Raw genomic sequence first — 26410 nt, forward strand, 5'->3', positions numbered from 1 at the left:
ATATATACCGATCCGCCGATTTAGGGCCTTATGCCCATCAAAGCCACATTTATTATCAGATTTTGCTGAAATTTGGAACAGTGAGTTGTGTTAGGCCCTTAAACATCCTTCCTCAATTTGGCTCAGATCGGTACAGATTTGGATATAGCCCCCATATATACCGATCCTCCGATTTGGGGTCTTAGGCCCATCAAAGCCACATTTATTATCAGATTTTGCTGAAATTTGGAACAGTGAGTTGTGTTAGGCCCTTCGACATCTTTCTTTAATTTGGACCAGATCGGTTCAGATTTCGATATAGCTGCCATATAGATCGATCCGACGATTTAGGGTCTTAGGCCCATCAAAGCCACATTTACTATCAGATTTTGCTGAAATTTGGAACAGTGTGTTGTGCTAGGCCTTCGACATCCTTCGTCAATTTGGTTCAAATCGGATCAGATTTAGATATAGCTGTCATATATAATATATAATATATATTTATGATCTTTGGGCCCATAAGATCATAAATATATTTCGATCTTGCCAAATATTTGCGAAAATTTTTAATTAAAAATTTAATTGAAAATTAAAATGATTTAATCTATCTAATATCTATCCTAGTCTTTCGAAACGTGACATAGTCGTTGAAGTTTCCATCGTCGGCTCCCTGTTTGTCAGGTGGTATCGATTTTCCTGCCACTGCACTGCCTGATGGCTCAATATGAGGATGTTTGTCTAACCTAGTCTTCCCAATCTTGAGCAAGAAGGCCTTGGTCCCGCAGTACGCCATGCCTTGTGTCTTAGCCAAACTAGTCACGGACACTTGATCAATGCCCACCACAAGGAGAGTTCCTTCCTCCTTCTCCTCCTTGTGGAAGACCTCCCATTTATTTACGACCAAATTTTGCGTTTGCTTATTTAAGATTTCCATCATGCGTTCCGTTGTGAATTTGCCGCCCTCATCCTTGATGAGGACCGTCGCCTTTGTCAGCAGGGGAATGTCCATATTTTTTACAAAGGCGAGCGTTGCGCCCAGAGAGTGTGGATACTACCAACGAGCTTGTTGACGGTATCAATGACGCAAAGCGCAGCTTTAAGATGTCCCCTCTATACTCACAGCTTATAATTTGTATGGGTGGAACCCTTTCAGAGTTCAACGCATGTTCGAAAACCTGTTCATTTACCAGATGCTTTACTTGGGACGATGTTCTTGTGGAATCCTACTTATCGATGACTGCATGAGCCATCTCACCTCTTTTGTGCTTCCTTGCCATTCTGGCGTAAGAGGGTGGCTCCTTACCTTTCTCAGCGACCATATTTCCCTTCTGTGATGGCTGTGGAATCCTTTCGGCAGTCACCGTCCTCCATGAAGACTCAGAGGCCGTGTGCTTCCTCCGCAGGACACTGTCTGGAGTCTCCATTGCAAGAGGGTTGGCTTGGTCTTCCAAAGCCATATATACTTTATGCTCGTCTGAGACCCCATAAGGTACATATATGCTTGATTGTCATGACATTTTAAGTTGAGCTGGGATTGCAAATGGTCAATATCGGTTCAGATTTAGATATAGCTCCCATATTAACCGATCTCCCGATTTGGCTTCTTGAGCCTTTGCAAACCGCAATTTTTGTCTGATTTGGCTGAAATTTTGCATGTTATATTCTGTTATGACTTCTAATAACTATGCTAAGAACGGTCCGAATCGGTTTATTAACTGATATAGCTCCCGTATAGACCGACCTCCCGATTTGACTTCGTAAGCCCCTGAAATCCGAAATTTTTGGCCGATTTGGCTTAAATTTGCACATAATGTTCTATTATAGCTTCCAACAACTGTGCTAAGTACGGTCCAAATCGGTCTAAAACCTGGTATAGTTCTTATGTAAACCGGTCCCTTCGTTTGATTTAATAAGCCAATTTGGTTTAAATTTGCACATAGTGTTCTTTTATTACTTCCAACATCTGGCCAAGTACGGTCTAGATCAGTCTATAATCGAATGTTGCTCCCGTACAAACCGATCTCCCAGTTTGACATCCATGGTGGTGGGTTCCCATAATTCGGCCCGGCTGAGCTTAGAAAGCTTTTACTTGTTTTCGTTTCATGTTTCATAGAAAGAGAATTGAGCGCCAGGTTTCAAAATTCCAGCAATAGCCGTTTTTGAACAAATTACAAATAGCCAGCGGTGCCTAGTGTATAATACCCTACACCTACCTTCTAAGTACAAAGTGAGAGCTAAATCCAACTCTGAACCTATTTTGAAGGACCCCGGTGGATGTTCTCATGTAGGTTATCAAACAATCCTTATCCAGTTTCCAGCAAATATGTTCAAACTGTAATAGCTACGGATACATATATAAGGGCGCTATATCTTAATCTGAACCGTTTTAAACGAACTTTTCAGATATTGTTGTAGTCTTCAAGGAAAGCGAGGTTTTTGTACTCGAAGATTGGTCAATAAATGTGCTTGTAGTGGCTCTAGTATTGAAAATCGGGCGACATATACGTATGAGAACTGTTTCTAAATCTGAACAGATTTGTATGAAATTCACCAGTAATGTCGAGAGTGAAGAGAAAGTCCTTACAGCCAAATTTCGATAAAATCGGTTGACAAATGACTACATTATTGATATATTAGTCGAAATCGGATTAACATATATATGGGATATATATCCAAATTTGAACCTTTTTTTTCCAATTTCAATGCCTGTGCCAAAAATCAGACAATAAATGCGACTTTTATGGGCCCAAAACTATAAATCGAGAGATCGTTCTATATGGCAGCCATATCCAAATCTAGACCGATCTGAGCCAAATTGAAGAAGGGTGTCGAAGGGCCTAACACAACTCACAGTCCCAATTTTCAGTAAAATCTGACAATAAAGGCACCTTTTGTGGGCCCAAGACTTTATATCGAGAGATCGGTCTATATGGCAGCTATATCAAGATATAGTCCGATATAGCCCATCTTCGAACTTAACCTGCTTATGAATAAAAAAAGAATCTGTGCAAAGTTTCATCTCAATATCTCTATTTTTAAAGACTGTAGCGTGATTTCAACAGACAGACGGACGGACATGGCTAGATCATTTAGATTTTTACGCTGATCAAGAATATATATACTTTATAGGGTCGGAAATGGATATTTCGATGTGTTGCAAACGGAATGACTAAATGAATATATCCCTATCCTTCGGTGGTGAGTATAAAAAGAAACCTTAATTAAGAATTCTGTGCTACTCCCAAAATCCTTAATGTTTTTCATAACACGCACCTAAGTTGGTTCATGTCTGGTATTGTGTTTCCAGTTAAGTACCGGTATCTATTTGCCGGCAACGATATAGGAAATGCTCCAACGTCTCATCATTTTCCCCACATTATATTACTTGCCGAACTAAATTTTCATAAGTGAGCCCCTTCTCCTATGTGTCCCGTTATGATACCGAAAGCTATACTGACCTTCTTCTTACTTCCTTTCAGTAAAAGCCTTGTCTTCTCACGATCTGGATCTCCCCCTAGAATTTTCGCCGTTCTACCGGCCGTTCCGCTGCGTTTAAAAGCGTTTGTAGACCACGCCCTTAACTCGTATTGCGTCGACCCAAAAAATTGCGGGTTAACCAAGATTTTTGATGGCAGTACTCTGGCCTTCACTGTCCAATCGTCTGCTCTTACATTCTTTACTCCGTTATGGCCCGGCACCCAAACGATGTAGATTATATCATTCTCGGAGAAGGCGTTAATCTCCTTCTTACACTCCAAAACTGTTCGTGATTTTACAGTCCTGGTTTTTATTGCCCTAATAGCCTGTTTACTGTGCGTAAAGTTGTTCACACTCGACGTCCTCTAGTGAACACCACGCCTGAACTTAAGTTAAGGTACACCGTTCAGATGCTTTAGAAATAGGATCCCTTCATATATTTAAATTTTAAAATTAGAGAGGATAAAATCATCATTTGGTGTAAAAAAAACACAAGTAAGAGCGTGCTAAGTTTGGCCGGGCCGAATCTTATATACCCTCCACCATGGATCGCATTTGTTGAGTTCTTTGCGCAGTATCTCTTTTTAGGCAAACAAATAACAATGAATAAGGACTGTTATGCTATTGGAGCTATATCAAGTTATGGTCTGATTCGGACCCGAAATGAATTGAATGCAGAACATGTAATATTTCAGTCCATTCGGATAAGAATTGCGCCTTGTAGGGGCTCAAGAAGCAAAATCTAGAGATCGGTTTATATGGGAGCTGTATCAAGCTTTCGATCGATTCAGACCATATTGCACACGTATATTGAAGGAGAAGCCGTTGTACAAAATTTGTGCTAAATCGGGTGATAATTGCTCTCTGTAGAGGGTCAAGAAGTCAAGATCCCAGTTCGATTTATATGGCAGCTATATCAGGTTATGTACCGATTTGCGCCATATTCATCACAATTTTTAAAAGTCATAACAATACACACATAGCCAAATCGTACGATAATTGCGCCCTCTAGCGGCTCATATATACCAGGTTATGGACCGATTTCTTCGCACAATTGTTGGAAGTGATACCAAAACACTACGTGCAAAATTACACCCAAATCGGATATGAATTGCGCCTTCTAAAAGCTCAAGAAGTCAAGACCAAAGATCGGTTTATATGACAGCCATATCAGGTTATGAACCGATTTTGACTATACTCAGCACTGTTATTGGAAGTCATAATAAAACACATCATGCAATATTTCAGCCAAATCGGATGAGAATTGCGCCCTCTAGAGGCTAAAGAAGTCAAGATCCAAGATCGGTTTGTATGGCATCTATATTAAAACATGGACCGATTTGGCCCAATCTTAACCGACCTACACTAATAAAAAGTATTTGTGCAAAATTTCAAGCGGCTAGCTTTACTCCATCGAAAGTTAGCGTGCTTTCGACAGACTGACGGTCGGACGGACGGCTAGTTCGACTTATATACTTTACTTTATAGGATCCTAGACGCATATTTCGAGTTGTTACAAACAGAATGACGAAATAAGTATACCCCCATTCTATGGTGGAGGGTATTAAAACAAGTAAAAACGCTCTAAGTTCGGCCGGGCCGAATCTTGGGAACCCACCACCATGGATTCTGCTAAAAATGTATACAAAATAAATTTAGAAGGATATAATTTTATTCTACATACAAAACTTCTGTCAAACCAGCAAAAATTAAAGCTTCTAGGAAAGGATGATCGAGAGACCGGTTTACATAGCAGCTATTTATATCAGGTTATAGACCGATTTGGAACGTATTGGGCAAATATGTTGGAAGTCATAATAAAACACAACATGCAAAATTTCAGCCAAATCGGACAAAAATTGCGGCTTGTTAGGGCACAAGAAATCAAATCGGGAGATCGGTTTATATGGGAGCTATATCAGGCTAAAGACCGATTTGGACTTTACTATGTACAGTTGTTGAAAGTCATAACAAAACACTATGTGATAACATTTCAGCCAAATCGGACAAAAATTGCGGCTTGTAAGGACTCAAGAAATCAAATCGGAAGATCGGGTTATATGGGAGCTATATCAGTTTATAGACCGATTTGGACCGTACTTGGTACATTTGTTGAAAGTATTAACAGAACACTACGAGCTCAATTTCGGCCAAATCGGAAAAAAATTTCGGCTTCCAGGGGTTTAAGAAGTCAAGTCGGGAGATCGGTTTATATGGGAGCTATATTTGAATCTGAACCGTTATGTCCCATTTGCTATCCCCAACGACCTACATCAATGTTTAACATCTGTACAAAATTTCAAGTGACTAGCTTTACGTGTGCGATCTCTATCGTGATTTCGACAGACGGACGGACGGACATGATCGACTAGATCGACACAGAGCGTCGAGACGATCAAGAATATATACTTTATGGGGTCTTAGACGAATATTTCGAGGTGTTACAAACGGAATGACTAGATTAGTATACCCCCATCCTATGGTATTGGGTATAAAAAGCGGAGATATGTTGATTTGACCTTTAAGATAGCTGGAAACAAAAATGGTAGAAAAACCCTAGTAAAACAGAAAAAAACACCTTCAAAGATACATTTAAAACAAAAATCCTAGAAAATTGACCTATCTGGGCTTAAGTTGTATTACCATATACACATAGACATAAATAGTATTCTATTTTATTTGTCTAAGAATTAATTACGTATGGCAAAAAACCAGGATTACAGCAGAAGAATGTAAGGACGGATATACCTTACGATGACTATCAATTGCAGACAGAAGAACAAAATGGTGTTCTTCCCTGGTGGTGGTTATACAAATATTGTACTTCCTAACCTGCCACTAGTTTTTTTGTGTGCTTAAAACTACCTCGTCTCCATCACTCATGTGCCCAGCAATTGTCATAGAAGGCTGGCGTGTATATCATACTCTGTGATAACTCATATTTGCAAACAAAACAAATCGCATTTACCACAAAGCTCTCAATTATCAGGTGTGTGGTGTGGAAGTTGTGTAGGTAGAATATCCATTAATATCAATTTTTCCGAAGCTTCAGTCATTTATTTCTTCCTTTTAACACAACTCCAGTATGCTTTTCTGTTAAACAATGGCAGATGATTTAGTTTTACAAACAATACTAGACAGGTTTTCAGATTTTTTTCTTTTTGGCTGTCGAGCCATTAAAATTTTCAAAAATTCTCAACTCACATGCATCCTTGGAGCATGTGTGACTTGCATGGTATGTGCAACTAATTCTTTGGCAAAAAAGGTAGTTTTTCATTGAAGCAAATAACTACAATAAATTCCCATTTGTTGGGCCATTGCGATCACATGCACCCATACACCGTGGTGGACGCCAAGTAATACCTTGGAAAGAGTTTCTTGTTTTATAGCGAAACTTGGTAAAAACTTTTCACTTTTGAGTTTGAGTTCTTAGCTCGAAGCGGCAGCTAACACTTGGCTTTTCTTTTGTTTTTTGTTTTTGTGACCATTGGTTTTTGCCATCGTGCCGTAGTCGTAATGAATTGGAAAAGTGGCCTCCACTAACAAGAAAACAAACATTGAATTATTTGTTTGCTCTATGGCAATTGTTTCCTTTTTCTACAATTGTAGTCTTAGCCTGATAGCCGTTAACTTTGGTGCTTGGGTGTGTTTTAGAGGAAGGAAACTTTGAAGTATATTGAGTAAGGCCTAAGTAGGAGTGTGCTGGGTTTGGTATGACAGATAGAAAATAACATTAAGAAATTCCCTTTTGGGGATTTGGGGTGGGGCTTGGGGACAATATAATACAAGTAACCAACTTGCCTTGCGTTTGCCAAGTTCTATGGAAGGGTTGGGTTTATTTGAGAGCTAAATTAGATTATTGACAGGATTGGTTCCGTAAAATGGTTCGAAGTTACGGAATAACAGAATTAGTCAACCCCACCTTATGGTGAAGGGTACAAAATGAAGCAGCTGTATTAGCAAATTTAGGACTTTTGTTTGTTTTCCCAAAAGGAAAAATATTCTTGATCGTTATGATCGATCTAGCCATGTCCGTCCGTCTAACCGTCTGCTTCCGTTCGTTTGTCCGTCCGTCCGTCTGTCCGTCCGTCTGCCGTCCGTCTGTCCGTCCGTCTGCCCGTCCGTCCGTCTGCCCGTCCGTCCGTCTGTCTGTCCGTCCTTCCGTCTGTCTGTCCGTCCGTCTGTCCGTCCGTCTGCCGTCCGTCTGTCCGTCCGTCTGCTCGTCCGTCCGTCTGCCCGTCCGTCCGTCTGCCCGTCCGTCTGTCTGCCCGTCCGTCCGTCTGTCTGTCCGTCCTTCCGTCTGTCTGTCCGTCCGTCTGTCCGTCCGTCTGCCGTCCGTCTGCCGTCCGTCTGCCGTCCGTCTGTCTGTCGAAAGCACGCTAACTTTCGAAGAAGTAAAGCTAGGCGCTTGAAAATTTTGCACAAATACTTTTTATTAATGTAGGTCGGTTGGAATTGTAAATCGGTCAATATTTTGATATAGCTACCATATAAACCGATCTTGGGTCTTGACTTCTTAAGTCCCTAGAGGATGAATTTACTATCCGATTTGGCTGAAATTTTGCATGAGGTGTTTTGTTACGACTTCCAACAACTGTGTTTAATATGACGCAATCGGTCTATAACCTGATATAGCTGCCACATAAACCGATCTTAAGTCTTGATGTCTTCAGCTTTTAAAGGACGCAATTCTTATCCGATTTGGCTGTAATTTTGCACGTGATATTTTGGTATCACTTCCAACAACTGTGCTAAGTATGGTTTAAATCGGCCTATAACCTGGTATAGCTGCCATATAAACCGATCTTGGGTCTTGATTCTTGAGCCTCTAGAGGGCACAATTATTATCCGATTCAGCTGAAATTTTGCACGCATTGTTGTGGTATCACTTCCATTGTATCGGTATTATAACTTGGAATAGCTGTCATATAAACCGACCTTAGATCGTGACTTCTTGAGCCGCTATAGGGCGCAATTTGGCTGAAATTTTGCACGAGGTGTTTTGTTATCACTTCAAACAACTGTGCTTGACTTCTTGAGCCTCTAGAGGGCGCAATTGTCATCTGTTTTGGCAGAAATTTTGTACAACGGCTTTCCACATTACCTTCAATATACGTGTTCAATATGGTCTGAATCGATCTATAGCTTGGTACAGCTCCCATATAAACCGTTCTCCCGATTTTGCTTCTTGAGCCTCTAGAAGGCACAATTCTTATCCGAATGGACTGAAATGTTACACAATAATTTCTACAATGTTCAGCAAGCATTCAATTCATTTATGTCCGAATTGGAACATAACGTGATATAGCTTCAATAGCATAACAGTTCTTATTTATTATTCTTTGTTTGTCTAAAAGGAGATACCACGCAAAGAAGATTTGGCCCCGCCGAACTTAGCATGATCTTACTTGTTTTTATTACATTTTTATTTTTTTTCTGTTTCATTTAACTTTTTTAATTTTATTTTTTTGTACCCCCCACCATAGGATGTCGGAAAATTAACTTCTCTATTCCGTTTCTAACACCTCTATATATAAATCTTAGATCACATAAAGTATATATATTTTTGATCGTCTTGACATTTTAAGTTCTTTAGTCCGTCCGTCCCTCTGTTCATCCGTCTGTGGAAATTAGGATAGCTGTGTCTGTCTGTGGAAAGCACGCTAACTTTCGAAGGAGTTAAGCTTGTCGCTTGAAATTTTGAACAAATACTTCCTATTAGTATAGGTCGGTTGGGATTGTAAATGGGCCCCATCGTTCCATATTTAGATATAGGTCCCATATAAATCGATCTCCAAATTAAACTTCTTGAGCCTCAAGAGCGCGCATTTTATATCCGATTTTGGTGAAATTTTGCACAATGACTTCCCCAATGACCGTCAACTTAAGTATCAAGTATGGTTAAAATCGACCCAAAACCTGATATAGCCCCCATATAAAGCGACCTAACGATTATTGAGTCTCTAGAGGACTTCTTGAGCTAAATTGGTCCATAACCTGATATAGCTCCCATGCAAACCGATTTTCCCATTTTACTTCTTAAGACCCTTTAGGGCGCGATTCTTGTTCGATTTGGTTAAAATTTTGCACAATAGGATCTACTATTGTCTTTAACATCTAAGACAAGTATGGGCCAAATAGGTTTATAACCTGACATAGCTTCAATAGCATAGCAATTCTTATCCATTTTCTTTTGTTTGCCTATAAAGAGATACAGGACAAAGAACTTGACAAATGCGATCCATGGTGGATGGTATATAGGATTCGAAATTAGAACGCTTTTACTTGTTTTATTATATCCACCACCATGGGATAGGGGTATATGAGTCTAGTCATTCCGTTTGAAACACCTCGAAATATTCGTCTTAGACCCCATAAAGTATATATATTCTTGTCATCTCTACATTGAGTCGATGTACGTCCAACATATAATTTAATTGTGGTCCAAACCGGACCACGCTCTAATGATATCGCTCTAATAGCAGAGCAAATCTTTTTTTATACCCTTTTTTGCCTAAGAAGAGATGCCGGGAAAAGAACTCGACAAATGCGATCCATGGTGGAGGGTATATAAGATTCGGCCCGGCCGAACTTAGCACGCTTTTACTTGTTTTTGTTTTATTTTATTCAGAATACTTCCAATTGAATGACAATCAATAATCTCTTCATACCGAGGAAAACAGACTAAAATTTTTATGCCACCGAAGGATAGCGGTAACTTCGTTTTGTCGTTCCGTTGGCAACACATCGAAATATCTATTTCTGTGTGCCTGGAGAAGTCACGCTACCGTCTTTAAAAATAAAGATATTGAGCTGAAACTTTGCACAGATTCTTTTTTTTGTCTATAAACAGGTTAAGTTCGAAGATGGGCTATATCGGACTATATCTTGACCGACCAATAGATCGATCCGCCGATTTAGGGTCTTACGCCAATAAAAGCCTTATTTTTTATCCGATTTTGCTGAAATTTGGGACAGGGAATTGTTTTAGGCCCTTCGACACCTTTCTTCAATTTGGCTCTGATCGGTTCACATTTGGACATAGCTGTCATATAGACCGATCCGCCGATTTGGGGTCTTAGGCCCATAAAAGTCACATTTGTTATCCGATCTTGCTGAAAATTGAGACAGTGAGTTGTGTTAGGCCCATCGACATCCTTCATCAATTTGGCTTAGAACTCTCTAGATTTGGATATGGCTGCCATATAAACCGATCTCTCGATTTAAGGCCTTATGCCCATAAAAAGCGAATTTTTGGTCCAATTTTGCCAAAATTTGGGACAGTGAGTTGTGTTAGTTCTTTCGACATTCTTCTTCAATTTGGCTCAGACCGGTCCTGATTTGAATATAACTGCTATATAGACCGATCTCTCGATTTAAGGTTTTGGGACCATAAAAAACACATTTATTATCCGATATTGCTGAAATTTGGGACAGTGAGTTGTGTTAGTTTCTTCTACATCCCTCATCAATTTGGCCCAGAACTCTCTAGATTTGGATATAGCTGCCATATAAAACGATCTCTCTATTTAAGGTCTTGCGCCCATAAAAGGCGCATTTATTGTCCGATATTGCCAAAATTTTGGGCAGTGAGTTGTGTTAGTTCTTTCGACATCCTGCTTCAATTTGGCTCAGATCGGCCCAGATTTGGATATAGATGCCATATGGACCTATCTCTCCATTTAGGTTTTTGGGTCCATAAAAGACGTATTTATTGTTCGATTTTGCTGAAATTGGGACAGTGAGTTATGTTAAACCCCTGGACATACTTCTGCAATATGGCACAGATCGGTCCAGATTTGGATATGGCTGCCATATACACCGATCTTTCGATTTAGGTTTTTGTGCTCATAAAAGACGCATTTATTGTCCGATGTCGCCGAGATTTGGTACAGTGACATAAGTTAGTCCTTTCGACATTCTTTTTTAATTTGGCTCAGATCGGTACAGATTTCGATTGCAATTTAGACCGATCTCTCGATTTATGGTTTTGGGGCCATAAAAAGCGCATTTATTGTCAAATTTGGGACAGTGAGTTGTGTAAGGCTCTTTTTCTGCAACTTGACCCAAATAGGCCTCTATCTCGATTTAAAGTCTTTGCCCCATAAAAGGCGCATTGGTAATCCGATTTCACTGAAATTTGACACAGTGACTTATGTTAGGCTTTACGACATCCGTGTCTTATATAATTCAGATGGGTTTATTTATAGATTTAGCTACTAAAAAGACCAATATTTTGTTACACACAATTGAACAATGACTTGTAATTATTAGTGTTTGGTCAAAATCGGAACATATTTCGATATAGCTGCTATGGGACATAAGGTATATATTTTTCACCGGATTTTGACGAAAGGTGGTTTACATATATACCCGAGGTGGTGGGTATCCAAAGTTCAGCCCGGCCGAACTTAACGCATTTTTTACTTATTTTAAAAACACTGTTTGCCACTTGTGGCACCCTTTCGAACATTTCATACAAATATTTTATTCTACTACAAATGTCCAAAAACTTCAAAGTGTATTTGTTATTGTAATGTTCGAACAATTTCAAGGCAATTATCCTTGGACTACGATAATCCCTTCTCTAACAAGCAGAACTACATATCTCTATGTGCCTTTCCTCCAAATCCCGTGCTATTTGCTACTACTAGTTCCACTAATGTGTGTGGGTGTTTTCTTGGCCATAAAGAAAAGAAGGAAGAACATCCTCGAATAGAGCTATAAATTTGTTAGTTTTGCAAAAAAAAAAACAAAAGTCAGACAAGGAATTGTGAAAAGTTTTCGCATTTAAAGGATTTCATATTTGTTTGCGTATAGAGGACATTCTTTTGTTTTAGTTTTTCTTTTCTAAATATCTTTCAAAGGACATTCTTTGTGATTATTTTCCAATTGATTTCGAATAGTTGTTCTCGTTAAGTTTCGATTTTGGTGTTTTTTTTTTGTTGGCAGGAATAACATAAACCAAACTAACGTTTCACCTCAGGAACAATTGTTGATATTTTCTATTTGAAAGAGGTTGAATTTGAACTTTGGCTATAGCTTATATTTAAAAGTAAAATTTTTGAACGTTGTTTTTGTACTTTTGTTTGAATTGCTGGAAAACGAATGTCGGGTGAAATTCTATTTTCTGTAAGGATTTATGGTAATAAAAGAAATCATGTCACATCAAAAACTTTGAAAAAAGGATCTCCCTAAACGAGTTAAGCACCATAATTTGCAAATCTGCTCAAGGAATGCTTAAATTCTCTACAGAGAATCTTTTTCTAATGAAAGATTTGCTAAAAAACATCATGAATTTTTCTTTCTTTCTTTCAAAACCAGACATTGCGGCTTGCATGGGCTCAAGAAGTCAAATCGGGTGAACGGTTTATATGGGAGTTATATCCAATACTGAACCGATATGACCCATTTGCAATCCCCAACGATATACATCAATATAGATTATCTGTGCGTTTGTCAGCTTTCGTGATTTCGACGGACAGACGGACGGACATGGCTAGTTCGAATCAGAAATTCGAGACGTTCAAAAATATATATACTTTATTGAGTCCCAAATCATTATTTCGAGGTGTTACAAACGAAATGACTAGATAAGTATACCACAATCCTATGGTAGTGGGTATAAAAGTAGCGGGTATGAGTTTCTCAATTTAAACAAATGTTCATAAGCTTTTGCATCAATGGTTCGCACTCATCTAAGTGCAACGAGAAAAGTACGGTATGACACTGCACGGAAGTTAAAAGTTGGTTATCTACAAACCGCTTAAGCAGAGGCAAATTATTGCCCGCTTTTTGGAAACTTCCGTAAATAATCCGTACTTGGGTACCAAAAGCCTTCAGCAAGGAAGTCTTGAAACGCTGCTATAGTCAGCAGCAACGCCCCAGGCCGAAGTAAAGTATTGGAAAGTATTGAGATGAGATATATTTCACAGGAAGAAAAAAAATGGAATTGAGTGTGAGCGAATCGAGATATTTAGAAACCTGAATGAAATCCAAAAATTTTACCAAAGAAGTAACCATCAAACCAATGGTTTTAGCACGGCCACATACTTCTGCAGAGGCAAAGAAATAAATCTAATAAAATTTTCAGATATTATTATTGAGAACATTGTCTTTGGTGGCATCCCATAGTGGCGTGATCACCTCATACCTTATCCCTGATGACGGTCGTGAATGTATTTTGCCAAGTCTAAATGAGGTCAGAATAGCTGTAAACCGGCTGAAAAGTGCAGAGCGACAGGAGTCGATGGGTTACGAGGTGAAGCCAAAGTATACGCTTATAAGGCGTATACTTTGGCTTGTTTTCGCTATCTGACAAAAAAAAAAACAAGTAAAAAGGCATTAAGTTCGGCCGGGAGGAACTTTAGATACCCACTACCTCGGGTATATATGAAAACCTCTTTTCGGCACAGTCCGGCGAAAATTGGATAAATTATGAATCCAAATTCGACACAGATATTGAGTGGGCTAATAAATATAAGTCACTGTTCAATTTTATATTTCAAATTTCAACGGGTAATAAACAAAATCAGGTAATATATAAAGCTTTTATGAGCTTCAGACCCTTAATCGACACATCGGTCTATATGACAGCTATATCTAAATACAGTCCGATCTTTACCATATTTGGTTCGCATAGCGGGTGGCCTAAAACTACTTACTGTTTTAAATTTCAACGAAATCGGATGAAAATAAAGCTTTTATTCGCTTCAGACCCTTTATCGGAATATCGGTCTGTATGGCAGCTATATCTAAATATAGTCCGATCCGAACCATATTTGGGACGGATAACGGGAGAACTAAGACTACCCATTGTTTCAAATTTCAGCGAAATCGGGTAATAAATGGAACGGTCTATATGGCAGCTATATCTAAATATAGTCCGATTTGATCCACATTTAAGTCAGATATCAGGATGCTTAAGAATTTAGCGAAATCGGGTAATACATAAAGCCTATATGGGCGATCTGAACCACATTTGGGTTCTATGTTAGGATGCGTAAAACTTCTCAATGTTTCAAATTTCAGCGAAATCGGTAAAAAAATAAAGTTTTTATGGGTTTTAGACACTTTATCGGGAAATCGGTCTATATGGCAGCTATATCTAATTATAGTTAGATCCGAACCATATTTAGGTCCTATGTTAGGAGGCGTATAACTACTTAATGTTTCAAATTTTACCGAAATCGGGTAAAAATAAAGCTTTTATTACCTTCAGACCCTTTAGGGGGAGATCGGTCTATATGACAGTTATATCTGAATATAGTCCGATCTGAACCATATTTAGTTCAGATGTCGGGGGACTTAAAATATCCTACTGATTAAAATTTCAGCGAAATCGATTAAAAAATAAAGCTTTTATGGGCTTCAGACCCTTAATCGGGAAATCGGTCTATATGGCAGCTATATCTAAATATAGTCCGATCTGAACCATATTTAGGTCCTACGTTAGGAGGCGTATAACTACATAATGTTTGAAATTTTACCCAAATCGGATAAAAAATAAAGCTTTAATGTGCTTTAAGCCCTTTATGTGGAGATCGGTCTATATGACAGCTATACCTTACTATAGTCCGATTTGATCCACATTTAGGTCGGATATCAGGAACCTTAAGATAACTCTCTGTTTCAAATTTCAGCCAAATCGGATAATAAATTAATCTTTTATGGGCTTCAGACCCTTTATCGCTAGATCGGTATACATGACAGCTATGTAGAAATATAGTCCGATATGGACCATATTTGGGTCAGATGTCGGGAGGCCTAAAACTACTCACTGTTTCGCTGAAATTGGATTAAAAATAAAGCATTTGTGGTCATGAGACCCTTTATCGGAGAATTGGTCTATATAGCAGCTTTATCCAAACATGGCCCGATTTGGCCCGTTCAAGAACTTAACCTGCGTTGATGCATGCTGGTTAAGTATCTGTGCCAAATTCAGCTCAATATCTTAATTTTTGAGGGCTGTAGAGTGATTACAACAGACGGACGGACAGACACACGGACATCATTAAATCGTCTTAGAATTTTACGACGATCCGAAATATATATACTTTGTAGGGTCGAAGATTGATGTGTTGCAAACGGAATGACTAAATGAATATACCTCCTATCCTACGGTAAAAGTAAAAGCGTGCTAAGTTCGTCCGGGCCTATTCATTGGAACCCACCACCATGGATTCTGCTTAAATTTAATACAAAATAAATTTAGTTGAGGGGCATAATTTTATTCTACATACCAAACTTCTGTCTGTCTGACACAGTTGTCGGAAGTCACAACAGAACACTATGTGCAAAATTTCAGCCAAATCGGATGAAAATTGACGCTTGCAGGGGCTTAAGAAGTCAAATCGGGAGATCGGTTTACATGGGAGCTATATCAGGTTCTTGACCGATTTCAATCATAATAAAACACAATGTGCCAAATCGGATGAAAAGTGACACTTTCAGGGCCTCAAGAAGTCAAATCGGGAGATCGGTTTATATGAGATCTATATCTGGTTATAGACCGATTTAGACCGTACTTAGCACAGATGTTGGAAGTCATACCGCTCCATGATGTGCAAAATTTCAGTCATATCGGATGAAAATTGAGGCTTCCAGCGGCTCAAGGAGTCAAATCGGGAGATCAGCTTCTTGGCCGATAAAGACCAAACTTAGCATAGTTATTGAAAGTCACAACAGAATACTATGTGCAAAATTTTAGCCAAATCGGATGAAAATTAAGGTTTCCAGGGGCTTAAGAAGTCAAATTGGCAGATCGGTTTATATGAGAGCTATATCCAAATCTGAACCGATATGACCCATTTGCAATCCCCAACGACCTACATTAAAGCAAAGTATCTGTGCAAAATTTCAAGCGGCTTGCTTTACGCGTTTGACTGCTATCGCGATTTCAACAGACGGCCGGACGGACATGGCTAGATCGACTCAGAACGTCGAGACGATCAAGAATATGTATATTTATGTATATTTATAAATCAATATATCGAGGTGTTACAAACGGAATGACTAGATTAGTGTACCCCTATCCTATGGTGTGTATGGGTATAAAAAAAGAAGTTTCTCCACCTCCATCCCACTATATTCTATAAATGGGGTTAAGAATTTGATCCCTTTATGTCTCCTTGCTACTATTTAGAAAAATCCAGGTCATTTTGTCTTAACCTCAATTTAAGTTGTATACCTAAACAAACGTTATTATTGGCGGCTTAAGGCAATGTTTTCTTTATATACCCAAAACTATTTCCAGTAACAGCTAATTTGGTTCTTTTTTCCTGGTATATTTTGTTCATTAACCCCTTTAAACCCTTCCCATTTTTTATTTGTCTCTCTAAACCTTTTGTTTTAATGCTTTTGTTTGTTATATTTTGTCTTCGTCTTTGTTAAACGCCTACCACACTCTGACGTAATGACCCTATCCACGTGTCCATCGCTCCAAGTGAAAAAGGACATTCACATAAAAAGTTAACTTTTGATGTAGCAGGGCTTGCGACGATTTGTCATTTGACACACTTCTTCATAAGAATGGAGGAGAATAGAACATGATTATTGTGTAAAAGGCTTAACATGTCTTTAAGAATTTTTGGTCACTTTTTCAAAAAGGATTAACCTTTTCAACATTTCTAAATGCAAGAATTATTATATGTTTGGCGTTAGAACATTTTCAACAATTAAGAGAATTGAAGCATAACTTGCACGTGTAGGGATACTTACTTTACTTTAATTGGCTATGACAGAACATTTGTTCCACTAGCCGAACGTAGAATAGCGTCCCAAACGCCTCGATCTTCTGCGCTCATTTTATAATCTCTGACACCAAGTTTCGAGGACTTGATCCACCACTTGATCTTTCCATCTTCTTTGCTGGAGCTTCTCCGACCATTCTGACGACATTACATAGCCTACGCAGCCGTTGTATTTTGATACTTGTAACAGGTCATATAGCTTGTGGTTCATACGACGCCTATATTTTCCATTAACGCAAACTGGTCCATATATTTTACGAAGAATCTTTCACACTCCAAGGGAAAAGGAATCTGTGGGTGTGCTTCTAGCGACATGTAAGTTAAGTCTTCAGGATCAGGGCCGAAAGGCAACGAATGATAGATGGTCCCAAAGGGGGGTTGAAAGCATTCTTAAATTATGTGTCCTAGTCTGTACTTGAAGTGGTGTATCGTTTTTTCCCGCTGGCTAAAACAGACAGCTCAGTCATTGTGTCCGTCATGACAGATTACTGTCTGATCGGATATGCTGACAGACTGAAGGTTGCAAGTAACGACTTGTGCAAAAGCTGTGAAGACGAAGAGGAAAAAGCGACTACACCGAAATAAAAATTGATATTGTATGGTACCAATGGTAATGAAAGTGAAGCAATACTGGAAAATAATACCAAAACACCACTGTGTGATAGTTATAGCGATTTACATCATCCATCCCATATGGTATTGTTTCGGTGTCAATTTACTATCAATAGCGTTGGTATCAGTTTTTCGTTCGATGTCTGGTACATCTGTTGTGTGTGTGTCCCACACAGGCAGTCAGAAGGATTTCCACTTTAGGATGTGAACATTTGGAAGTTGTCGGGCAGTTTTTAAAGCGATCTGGATGGTTCATCTTCGGTATTAACTAGAAGGCATCTCGCTTCTCCTGTTCATGTGTTCTCTAAGGAACAGGAGGATAAATTGGGGGTCCCATGACATAAATATACACTCATAGAAAAAAGTTTGCGGAAAATAGCCAACACTATCTGCTTAATATTAGTAGTTAATTTTGCTGCTATTGTAGCGGTAGTTATGCTATTACTCCAGTTGAATGCAATTTCAGAGCAGCAGGTTTGCTGCTGAAAAGTGTGTTGTTTGCTAAAAATGACTGCTGCTTTAATATGAAGGGGATCTTAGAAGATACAATTAAAAGCGTGCTAAGTTCGGCCGTTCCGAATCTTGGGAACCCACCACGATGGGTTCTGCTAAAACTTTATGCAACATAAATTTAGTTGAGACCGGATTATATGGGAGCAATATCAGGTTATAGACTGATTTGGATCGGTTATAGACTGATTTGGATCATACTTGGCACAGTTATTGCAGGTCATAACAAAACACCGCATGCAAAATTAAGGCAATATCGGACAAAAATTGCGAATTGTAAGGACTGAAAAAGTTAAATTATAGACCGATTCGGACCGTACTTGGCAGTTGTTGAGTCATCCCAGAACTCTACATGTCCAATTGTGGCTTGTAAGTGCTAAGGAAGTCAAATCGGGCAATCGGTTTATGTGGGAGATTTATCAGGTTACAGCCAAATTGAACAAAATTTGCGGCTTGTAAGGGCTCAAGAAGTCAAATCTGGAGATGGGTTTATATGGGAGCTATATCAGGTTATGAACCGATTTACACCATACCTATCACAGTTGTTGGAAATCATAACAGAACACCATGTGCAAAAGTTCAGCCAAATCGGACAAAAATTGCGGCTTCTAGTCAAATCAGGATAACAGTTTATATAGGAGCTATATCTAAATTTAAACCGATTTGGCCCATTTTCAATCCCCAAGGACCTACATCCAAATTTAATATTTGTGCAAAATTTTGGGCGTCTAGCTTTATGTGTTCCACCACTATTGTGATTTCCACAGACGGACGGGCGGACATGGCTAGATCGACTCAGAATATTGAGACGATTAAGAATATATATACTTTATGGGGACTTACAATCGGAATGACTAGATTAGTATACCCCCATCCAATGGTGGTGGGTATAAAAATAAACAAGTAAAAGCGTGCTGAGTTCGCCCGGGCCGAATCTAATATACCCTCCACCATGGATCGCACTTGTCGAGTTCTTTTCCCGGCATCTCTTCTTAGGCAAAAAAAGGATAAAAGAAAAGATTTTCTCTGCTATTAGAGCGATATCGAGATATGGTCCTGTGCGAACTACAATTAAATTATATATTGGAGACCTGTGTAGAATGTCAGCCAATTCGAACAAGAATTGCGCCCTTTGGGGGCTCAAGAAGTAAAATAGAGAGATCGATTCGTATGGGAACTGTATCAGGCAATAGACCGATTCAGACCATAATAAACACGTATGTGAATGGCCATGAGAGGATCCGTCATACAAAATTTCAGACAAATCGGATAATAATTGCGACCTCTAGAGGCTCAAGAAGTCAAGATCCCGTATAGGTTTATATGACAGCTATATCAGGTTATGAACCGATTTGAACCTTATTTGGCCCTGTAGAGGCTCAAGAAGCCAAGACCCAAGATTGGTTTATATGGCGGCTATATCAAAACATGAACCGATGTAGCCCATTTACAATTCCAACTGACCTACACTAATAAGAAGCATTTATGCAAAATTTCAAGCGGCTAGCTTTACTTCTTCGAAAGTTACCGTGTTTTCGACAGACAGACGGACGGACGGACAGACGGACGGACGGACATGGCTAGATCGACTTAAAATGTCGCGACGATTCAGAATATGCATACTTTATGGGGTCTCAGACGAGTATTTCGAGTAGTTACAAACAGAATGACGAAATTAGTATACCCCTATCCTATGGTGGAGGGTATTAAAACAAATGTACATATGTACCTCAATGGATGTTTATAATCACCACTGAATGTATAACTTCCAAAATGTTTTTTCTATAAATTTAAAGGCCATTGCAGTCATGTTCACATTAGCAGCCCTATGTTTGCTGAAGCAGCAGTAATGTCTGCTTTCCTCTTTTCAGCACACAAAAACTGCTGTTTTAGCAAACATTTTTGCTGTTTTAAATAACACATTTGGTTGAGTATAAAGTAGAAAGTGGCACGCCACAGAGGGAATTTTATTGCCACTCCTATGACCTATGACTATAAATGACCTATGACGGATGCTGACTGAGAAAGGGTTTGAACCTGTCTGCTATGCAGACGATGTTATAATACTTCTTAGGAGTAGGGATCCGACCCAACTATGCAGATCTTGCATACGGCATATGACTGGGTCAGACCCAGAAGACTAATATATGCCTGTTCACGAGGAACCAATTTGACGGACCACGTTTCCGATATCTGACACGGATGGATAGGAAGCTTAATCGGAATCAGGAGCGTACAGAAAAGGCTCACAGATGTTGGACGCTGTAAAGACGGGCCGTAGGCTCGACATGAGGATTGAACCCGAGGATAGTCCACTGGCTCTATAGGAGCCTGATTAGACCAATACTTATCTTCGCCCTAGTAGTTTAGTAGACTTGTATGGGGAAAAAGTGACCATACAACAGGTTCAGAGAACGTGTTGTCTTGGCATAGGCGTAGCGATGAGGAGGCTCAGTCTTGGACTGACGGAACCCTAGTATTGCCATCTGGATAATTATGTTACACGGATGCACCAAAGCTATAGGACAGAGTGGGCCTGGGGGTCTACATTGAGGAACCAGGTACTGAGATCTGTTTTAGACTGCCTGACCATAACACGGTCCTGCAGACGGAGATCCGGGCGGTCGCGGAATGCGTGAAGTGGTGTGGTGCTAACGCAAGGACGTCGAGTGTAAACATCTTTACGGACAGTAAAATTGCCATATGGCCAATAGCAGACAGGAAGGTAAGGTCACGAACAGTCTTTTAGTGTAAGAAGGAGATAAACGCCTTATCTGAGGATGGCAAAATCCGCATCGTTTGGGTGCCGGGCCATAACGAATTAAGGGGGAATGAAAGGGCAGACTATTTGGAGGACTGCCGTCAATTAACTTGGTAAACCCGAAGCCTTTCGGGTCGACGCAGTTCGAGTTAAGGGAGTGGGCGACGAATGCGCATGCAACATTGTGGAACAGTGAATCGGCCGGTAGGACGGCGAAAATCCTATGGGGGGATCCAGATCGTGAGAAGACGAGGCTATTGCTGAAAGCAAGCAAGAAGGAGGTCAGTATAGCTATTGGCATCATAACGGGACACATAGGACTACGAGCTCACTTATGTAAAATCGGTGCGGCAAGTAATAGCATGTGTAGGGTGTGCGGGGAAGATGATGAGATGTTGGAGCATTTGCTTTGTCATTGCCCGGCTTTCGGCACTTAGGTGGAGACACAATATCAGACATGAACCAACTTAGGGGAGTGGTATGGAAAACGATTAAAGACTTTGTAAGTAGCGCGGAATTTCCAACTTAACTTTTTTTTCGAGGGTACTTTTTAGTTTTTAGAGCGCATAACAAACCGATTACTGGCTAAGTTATATGTCCATAGTGGCATGCAAATGCAAGTTTTGCCCATGAACATTTCACTAAGGAACAGGGGCAAACTTCTCACATATCAATGAGTGCAGTCCGATTCAAGTTTAAGCTCAATGATAAGGGGCCTCCTTTTTATAGCCGAGTCCGAACGGCGAGCCGCAGTGCGACACCTCTTTGGAGAGAAGTTTTACATGGCATAGTGCCTCACAAATGTTGCCAGCATTAGGAGGGGCAAACCACTGATGAAAATGTTTTCTGCTGGTCTCGCCAGCATTCGAACCCAGGCGTTCAGCGTCATAGGCGGACATGCTAACCTCTGCGCTACGGTGGCCTCCAATGGGGCGGGTTAATATCCGCACCCTTTTTTCAACCCAACCTTACCTAATTTAACCCTCTCCAACTTCCCCCCTTCCCAACGTGGCATTACAATAGCGTTCAAGGAAAATCCCTGTTGATCCCTAGGTTTTCAATTGGTTTGGCATTTTGATTTGTCTAGAATTCTTGTAAATTAAATTAAGTGTTGTCCACTCTTCTTCTAACGCATGGGCGTTTTAAAAACGCTTGAAAGCCAAATTATTTATTTTTTTCCATCTGGCAATACTATTCTCGCTCATTGTAGAAAGGATCTGCGCATGTCCTTGTCGTGGGCGAGTGTATAAGTCTTCACAAAACTTTGGCTTTCAAACAAGAAAAACTGTTGAAGCGCAAAGAAGAATTCTGACAGTTGATGAAAATTTCTAGACAAAGCGAGAAGTGTTGAAGAACATAAAACAAAAAACGCAAGAAACAACAAAGTTATTAAACAAAATTCTAATACTAGAAAAATATTACAAGCAAAATAAATAGTTTGGAAATAAGCAAGAAAAGTTTAGTGCATTTAAAATATAAAATAATTGGAAAAAAAAGTTTTGAAAGGAAAACAAAAATAAAAATCTTGATAATTTTTTGGAAAAATCCAGTATTCAAAGGATACAAGACCAGAAAGTGCTTAATGGGAAGTTAATTGATAACAGATATCATAATGAAGAGATGCTTATCAAAGTCATCCGAATTGTGGTAGGGGCAATGAATTGTTTAAAACAATTCCCAAAAATATTTCTTACAAATAGCCAATTTTTAATTTAAAAATGCCATGGAAGCATCCAAAAGCCATTATTCTATGGTCAGCTAAATAAGGGTGTTATTGATTTTCCATATACACATCCAAAAATATCCCCAAGATACTGGAGCGAGTGTGAGAGTGAGTGAGAGCACCAGCAAAAATAAGTGAGAAAAGGCAAAGAGCAAGAGCGTGCCTATAATCGCGGAGAACATAACAACCTGTTTACATGTTTTCTCTACTCGGCTCGCTCTCAGGCCATATAAACAAAACAAACCGGCATTTTTGACATAGAGGTCCTGTTTACCAATTGTTGCATGCTTTTCTAAGGGTAATTTCTGCCCCCAGAGGAAGCAGTAACAACAACAATAGCAGCAGCAGCAACAACAACAAAAGCATTCTGAACAAGGGCAGCTATACAAGAGGAATAACATTAGCCTTTGTTTACCAACAAAACAAACCGTGACTTCCGGTTTCAACCACCTCAAGTAAACGAAGAAGAAGAAGAATAAACAACGGACTTTGGAAATCTCAACAACCCTTTAAGAAGCATAGATAAACAAAGAAATATAAATTATCCTACATATCCTGTGGGGCCCCCCTAAATGCCAGACGCAAGACAATTAAAATAAATTGCAAAAATCAAGAAAACAACTAAGGCGGAAAAAGAAGAAGACAAACATCTGGTTGGGGGGCTCCATTCAAAAAATAAAACAGTCTTCAACACATCTCGACAATTATTTTTGCACAAGTTCCCTACCATATTCTACACACTTTGGGCATTTGCCTTCAAACTAATTGTTAGACGTCCTTGCGATTTTGCGATTCCTTAAGAGAAATTCTAAATTTCTGTATCGTAATCAAATTGTGATAGTAGCCATAACGACCATACCATGAAGTATACTAAACAGCAACACAGTGACTCTCGCCATCATCATCATCACCACCATCATCATCATGGCCGAGGTGGTAGTGAGACAGGTGGCAGCAGCACCAGTGGCAGCCGCATATCCCTGTCGCTGTCATCGTCTTCCTCGAAACGTGGCAAGAAACACAATTGGGGTACACGAGAACGTTCGGGCATGAGTTTCCTGATTGTGATAGCATTTTTCGCTGTATTCGGTCTAATTATTTTAACAGAGGTAAGTTGCATTCTTATCCTTATCGAAGCAATTGACTGAAGGACTTTACGAGATAATTGGCAATATTTCCTCATTCAGGAAAGCACTTGAGTAGGAAAGCTTACAGGAAGGATTCCAATGCATTCAGAACAAAAGACTTGGCATTTAAAAGAAAAATATGAAATTGGTAGAGAGGTCAGCGAGAGTTCGAATCCTAAATTTAGGTTCAATGATTAGCCTACCCCTAAAGGTGAGTTAAATCGGAGGCCAGTAGGGCCCATTGTGACACCCTAGTAGGAAAATGAAGAAGAAAGACATGTTGAATAATTTGATGATGATAAACACCTTTCACCCTCTACGTCCCGAAGAGGTAGAGTGAAAAATACAAGAAATATAGAAATAGAATAGGAAGCAAGTACCTATCCATTACGCCACCACGCGAGTGCTTCCCCGGAACATAAGCCTACTCTCACTCAAGTATTCATTCACCGCGTATGCGCATACATGACAGCGTGTTGAAGATTTCATCCCGTATCTCCTCGAATCAAACCCGTCGTCAGAGACACATCGCCGAAATCGGAACAGAACCGCCTACCTAGGCTGGAAACCTAGGATCTGTAGACCCGGGCATGAGCAGATGTTCGAACGTCTCATCCTCATCAAGATATCATCTATCGTAGTTGTTGCGCGACAAACATGGCCTATCGCACATTTTGCGGTTTTGACTCCTGTAATCGACCTCTTATCAAGGGCCAGCAACTCCCTCGTGCTTATCCCCTAACTAAGTCAGAATTACCACAACCAATTTTATATTCGACAGTTTTCAGTTTTTGGACGAAAGAGGCAAGGAAAAAGAATTTTTTTCTCCATTTTCCCTATATCCTACAGACTGGGAGTTTTCGCAATCAACGTTGTCTTCAGCTATCCCAACCTAAGCTAGGGGGTTGACCTAAGATCCAAAGTACAGCTCAAAATCAAAATCGGTGCAAATTGGAACCAAATGAAAGAAATTCGAGAATAGAGTATGAATTCGAAATTAACAAGTTAAAAGGCGTTAAGTTCGGCCGAACTTTGGATACCCACCATCTCGGGATATATGTAAACCATCCTTCGTCAAAATCCGGGGAAAAATGCATACCTTATGCCCCATAGCATCTATATCGAAATATGTTCCGATTTGGACCAAATACTAATAAGTACAAGTTATTGTTCAATTGTGTGTAACAAAATATAGGTCTTTTTAGTAGATATATCTAAAAATAAACCGATCTGAACCATATACGACACAGATGTCGAAAAGCCTAACATAAGTCACTATGTCAAATTTCAGTGAAATCGGATTATAAATGCGCCTTTTATGGGGCCAAGACTTTAAATCGAGACCGATATCTACTTTATCCATGGCAGCTTTATCCAACTCTGGACCGATTTGGGCCAAGTTGCAGAAAAATGTCGAAGAGTCTAACACAACTCACTGTCCCAAATATCAGCGAAATTGGACAATATATGCGCCTTTTATGGCCCCAAAACCTAAAACCGAGAGATCGGTCTATATAGCAGCTATATCCAAATCTGGACCGATCTGTATTACAATATATTGCAGAAGTATGTCAAGGGGCATAACTTAACTCACTGTCCCAAATTTCGGCAACATCGGGCAATAAATGCTCCTTTTATGGGCCCAAAACCTTACATCGTGAGATCGGTCTATATGGCAGCTATATCCAAATCTGAACCGATCAGAGTCAAATTGAAGAAGGACCTCGAAGAGCCTAACATAACTCATTGTATCAAATTTCGGTGAAATCGGATAATAAATGTGGCTTTTATGGGCCTAAGACCCTAAATCGGAGGATCGGTCTATATGACAGCTATATCCAAATCTGAACCGATCTGAGCCAAATTGACGAAGGATGTCGAAGGGCCTAACACAACTCACTGTCCCAAACTTCAGCAAAATCGGATAATAAATGTGGCTTTTATTGGCCTAAGATCCTAAATCGGCGGATCGGTCTATATGGGGGCTATATCAAGATATAGTCCGATATAGCCCATCTTCGAACTTAACCTACTTATGGACAAGAAAAGAACCTGTGCAAAATTTCAGCTCAATGTCTCTATTTTTAAAGACTGTAGCGTGATTTCAACAGACAGACGGACGGACATGTCTAGATCGTCTTAGATTTTTACGCTGATCAAGAATATATATACTTTATAGGGTCGGAAATAGATATTTCGATGTGTTGCAAACGGAATGACAAAATGAATATACCCCCATCCTTCGGTGGTGGGTATAACTAGGAACTGAGAATTGTCGCTTCTAAATAAAAAATTAAAGTGTGTAAAAGCTGCCAACATATATGCGTAATGTCAGCCTTGTCATCTTTTCAAAATTGTGCTGCGTTGCGGGCGAGCAGCATTCGTTTTCTTAAGATTGAGCTAAAACTTGAATCGGACACCACCGAATAAAATTTGATATATGTAGGAGAAGTCTCGCCGCTGTTCTTTA

General features: G+C 39.6%; 1 protein-coding gene across 3 annotated transcripts in view; it reads left to right on the forward strand.

The window, feature by feature from the left end:
* The window catches only part of LOC106087360 (uncharacterized), a 114522-nt gene that overhangs the window by 47730 nt on the left and 40382 nt on the right, over positions 1-26410 (forward strand). For 2 of the 3 annotated variants that reach the window (XM_013252383.2, XM_013252384.2), the window contains exon 1: positions 22417-23922. In XM_013252383.2, coding sequence (XP_013107837.2) covers positions 23674-23922 — 249 coding nt within the window. In that variant the 5' untranslated portion in view covers positions 22417-23673. Of the gene's footprint in view, positions 1-22416; positions 23923-26410 lie in introns of those variants that run through there. The other variant, XM_059365059.1, reaches the window with a different exon arrangement.

The sequence above is a fragment of the Stomoxys calcitrans genome, chromosome 3, assembly GCF_963082655.1.
Source record: "Stomoxys calcitrans chromosome 3, idStoCalc2.1, whole genome shotgun sequence".
In the NCBI taxonomy this organism is placed as follows: domain Eukaryota; kingdom Metazoa; phylum Arthropoda; class Insecta; order Diptera; family Muscidae; genus Stomoxys; species Stomoxys calcitrans.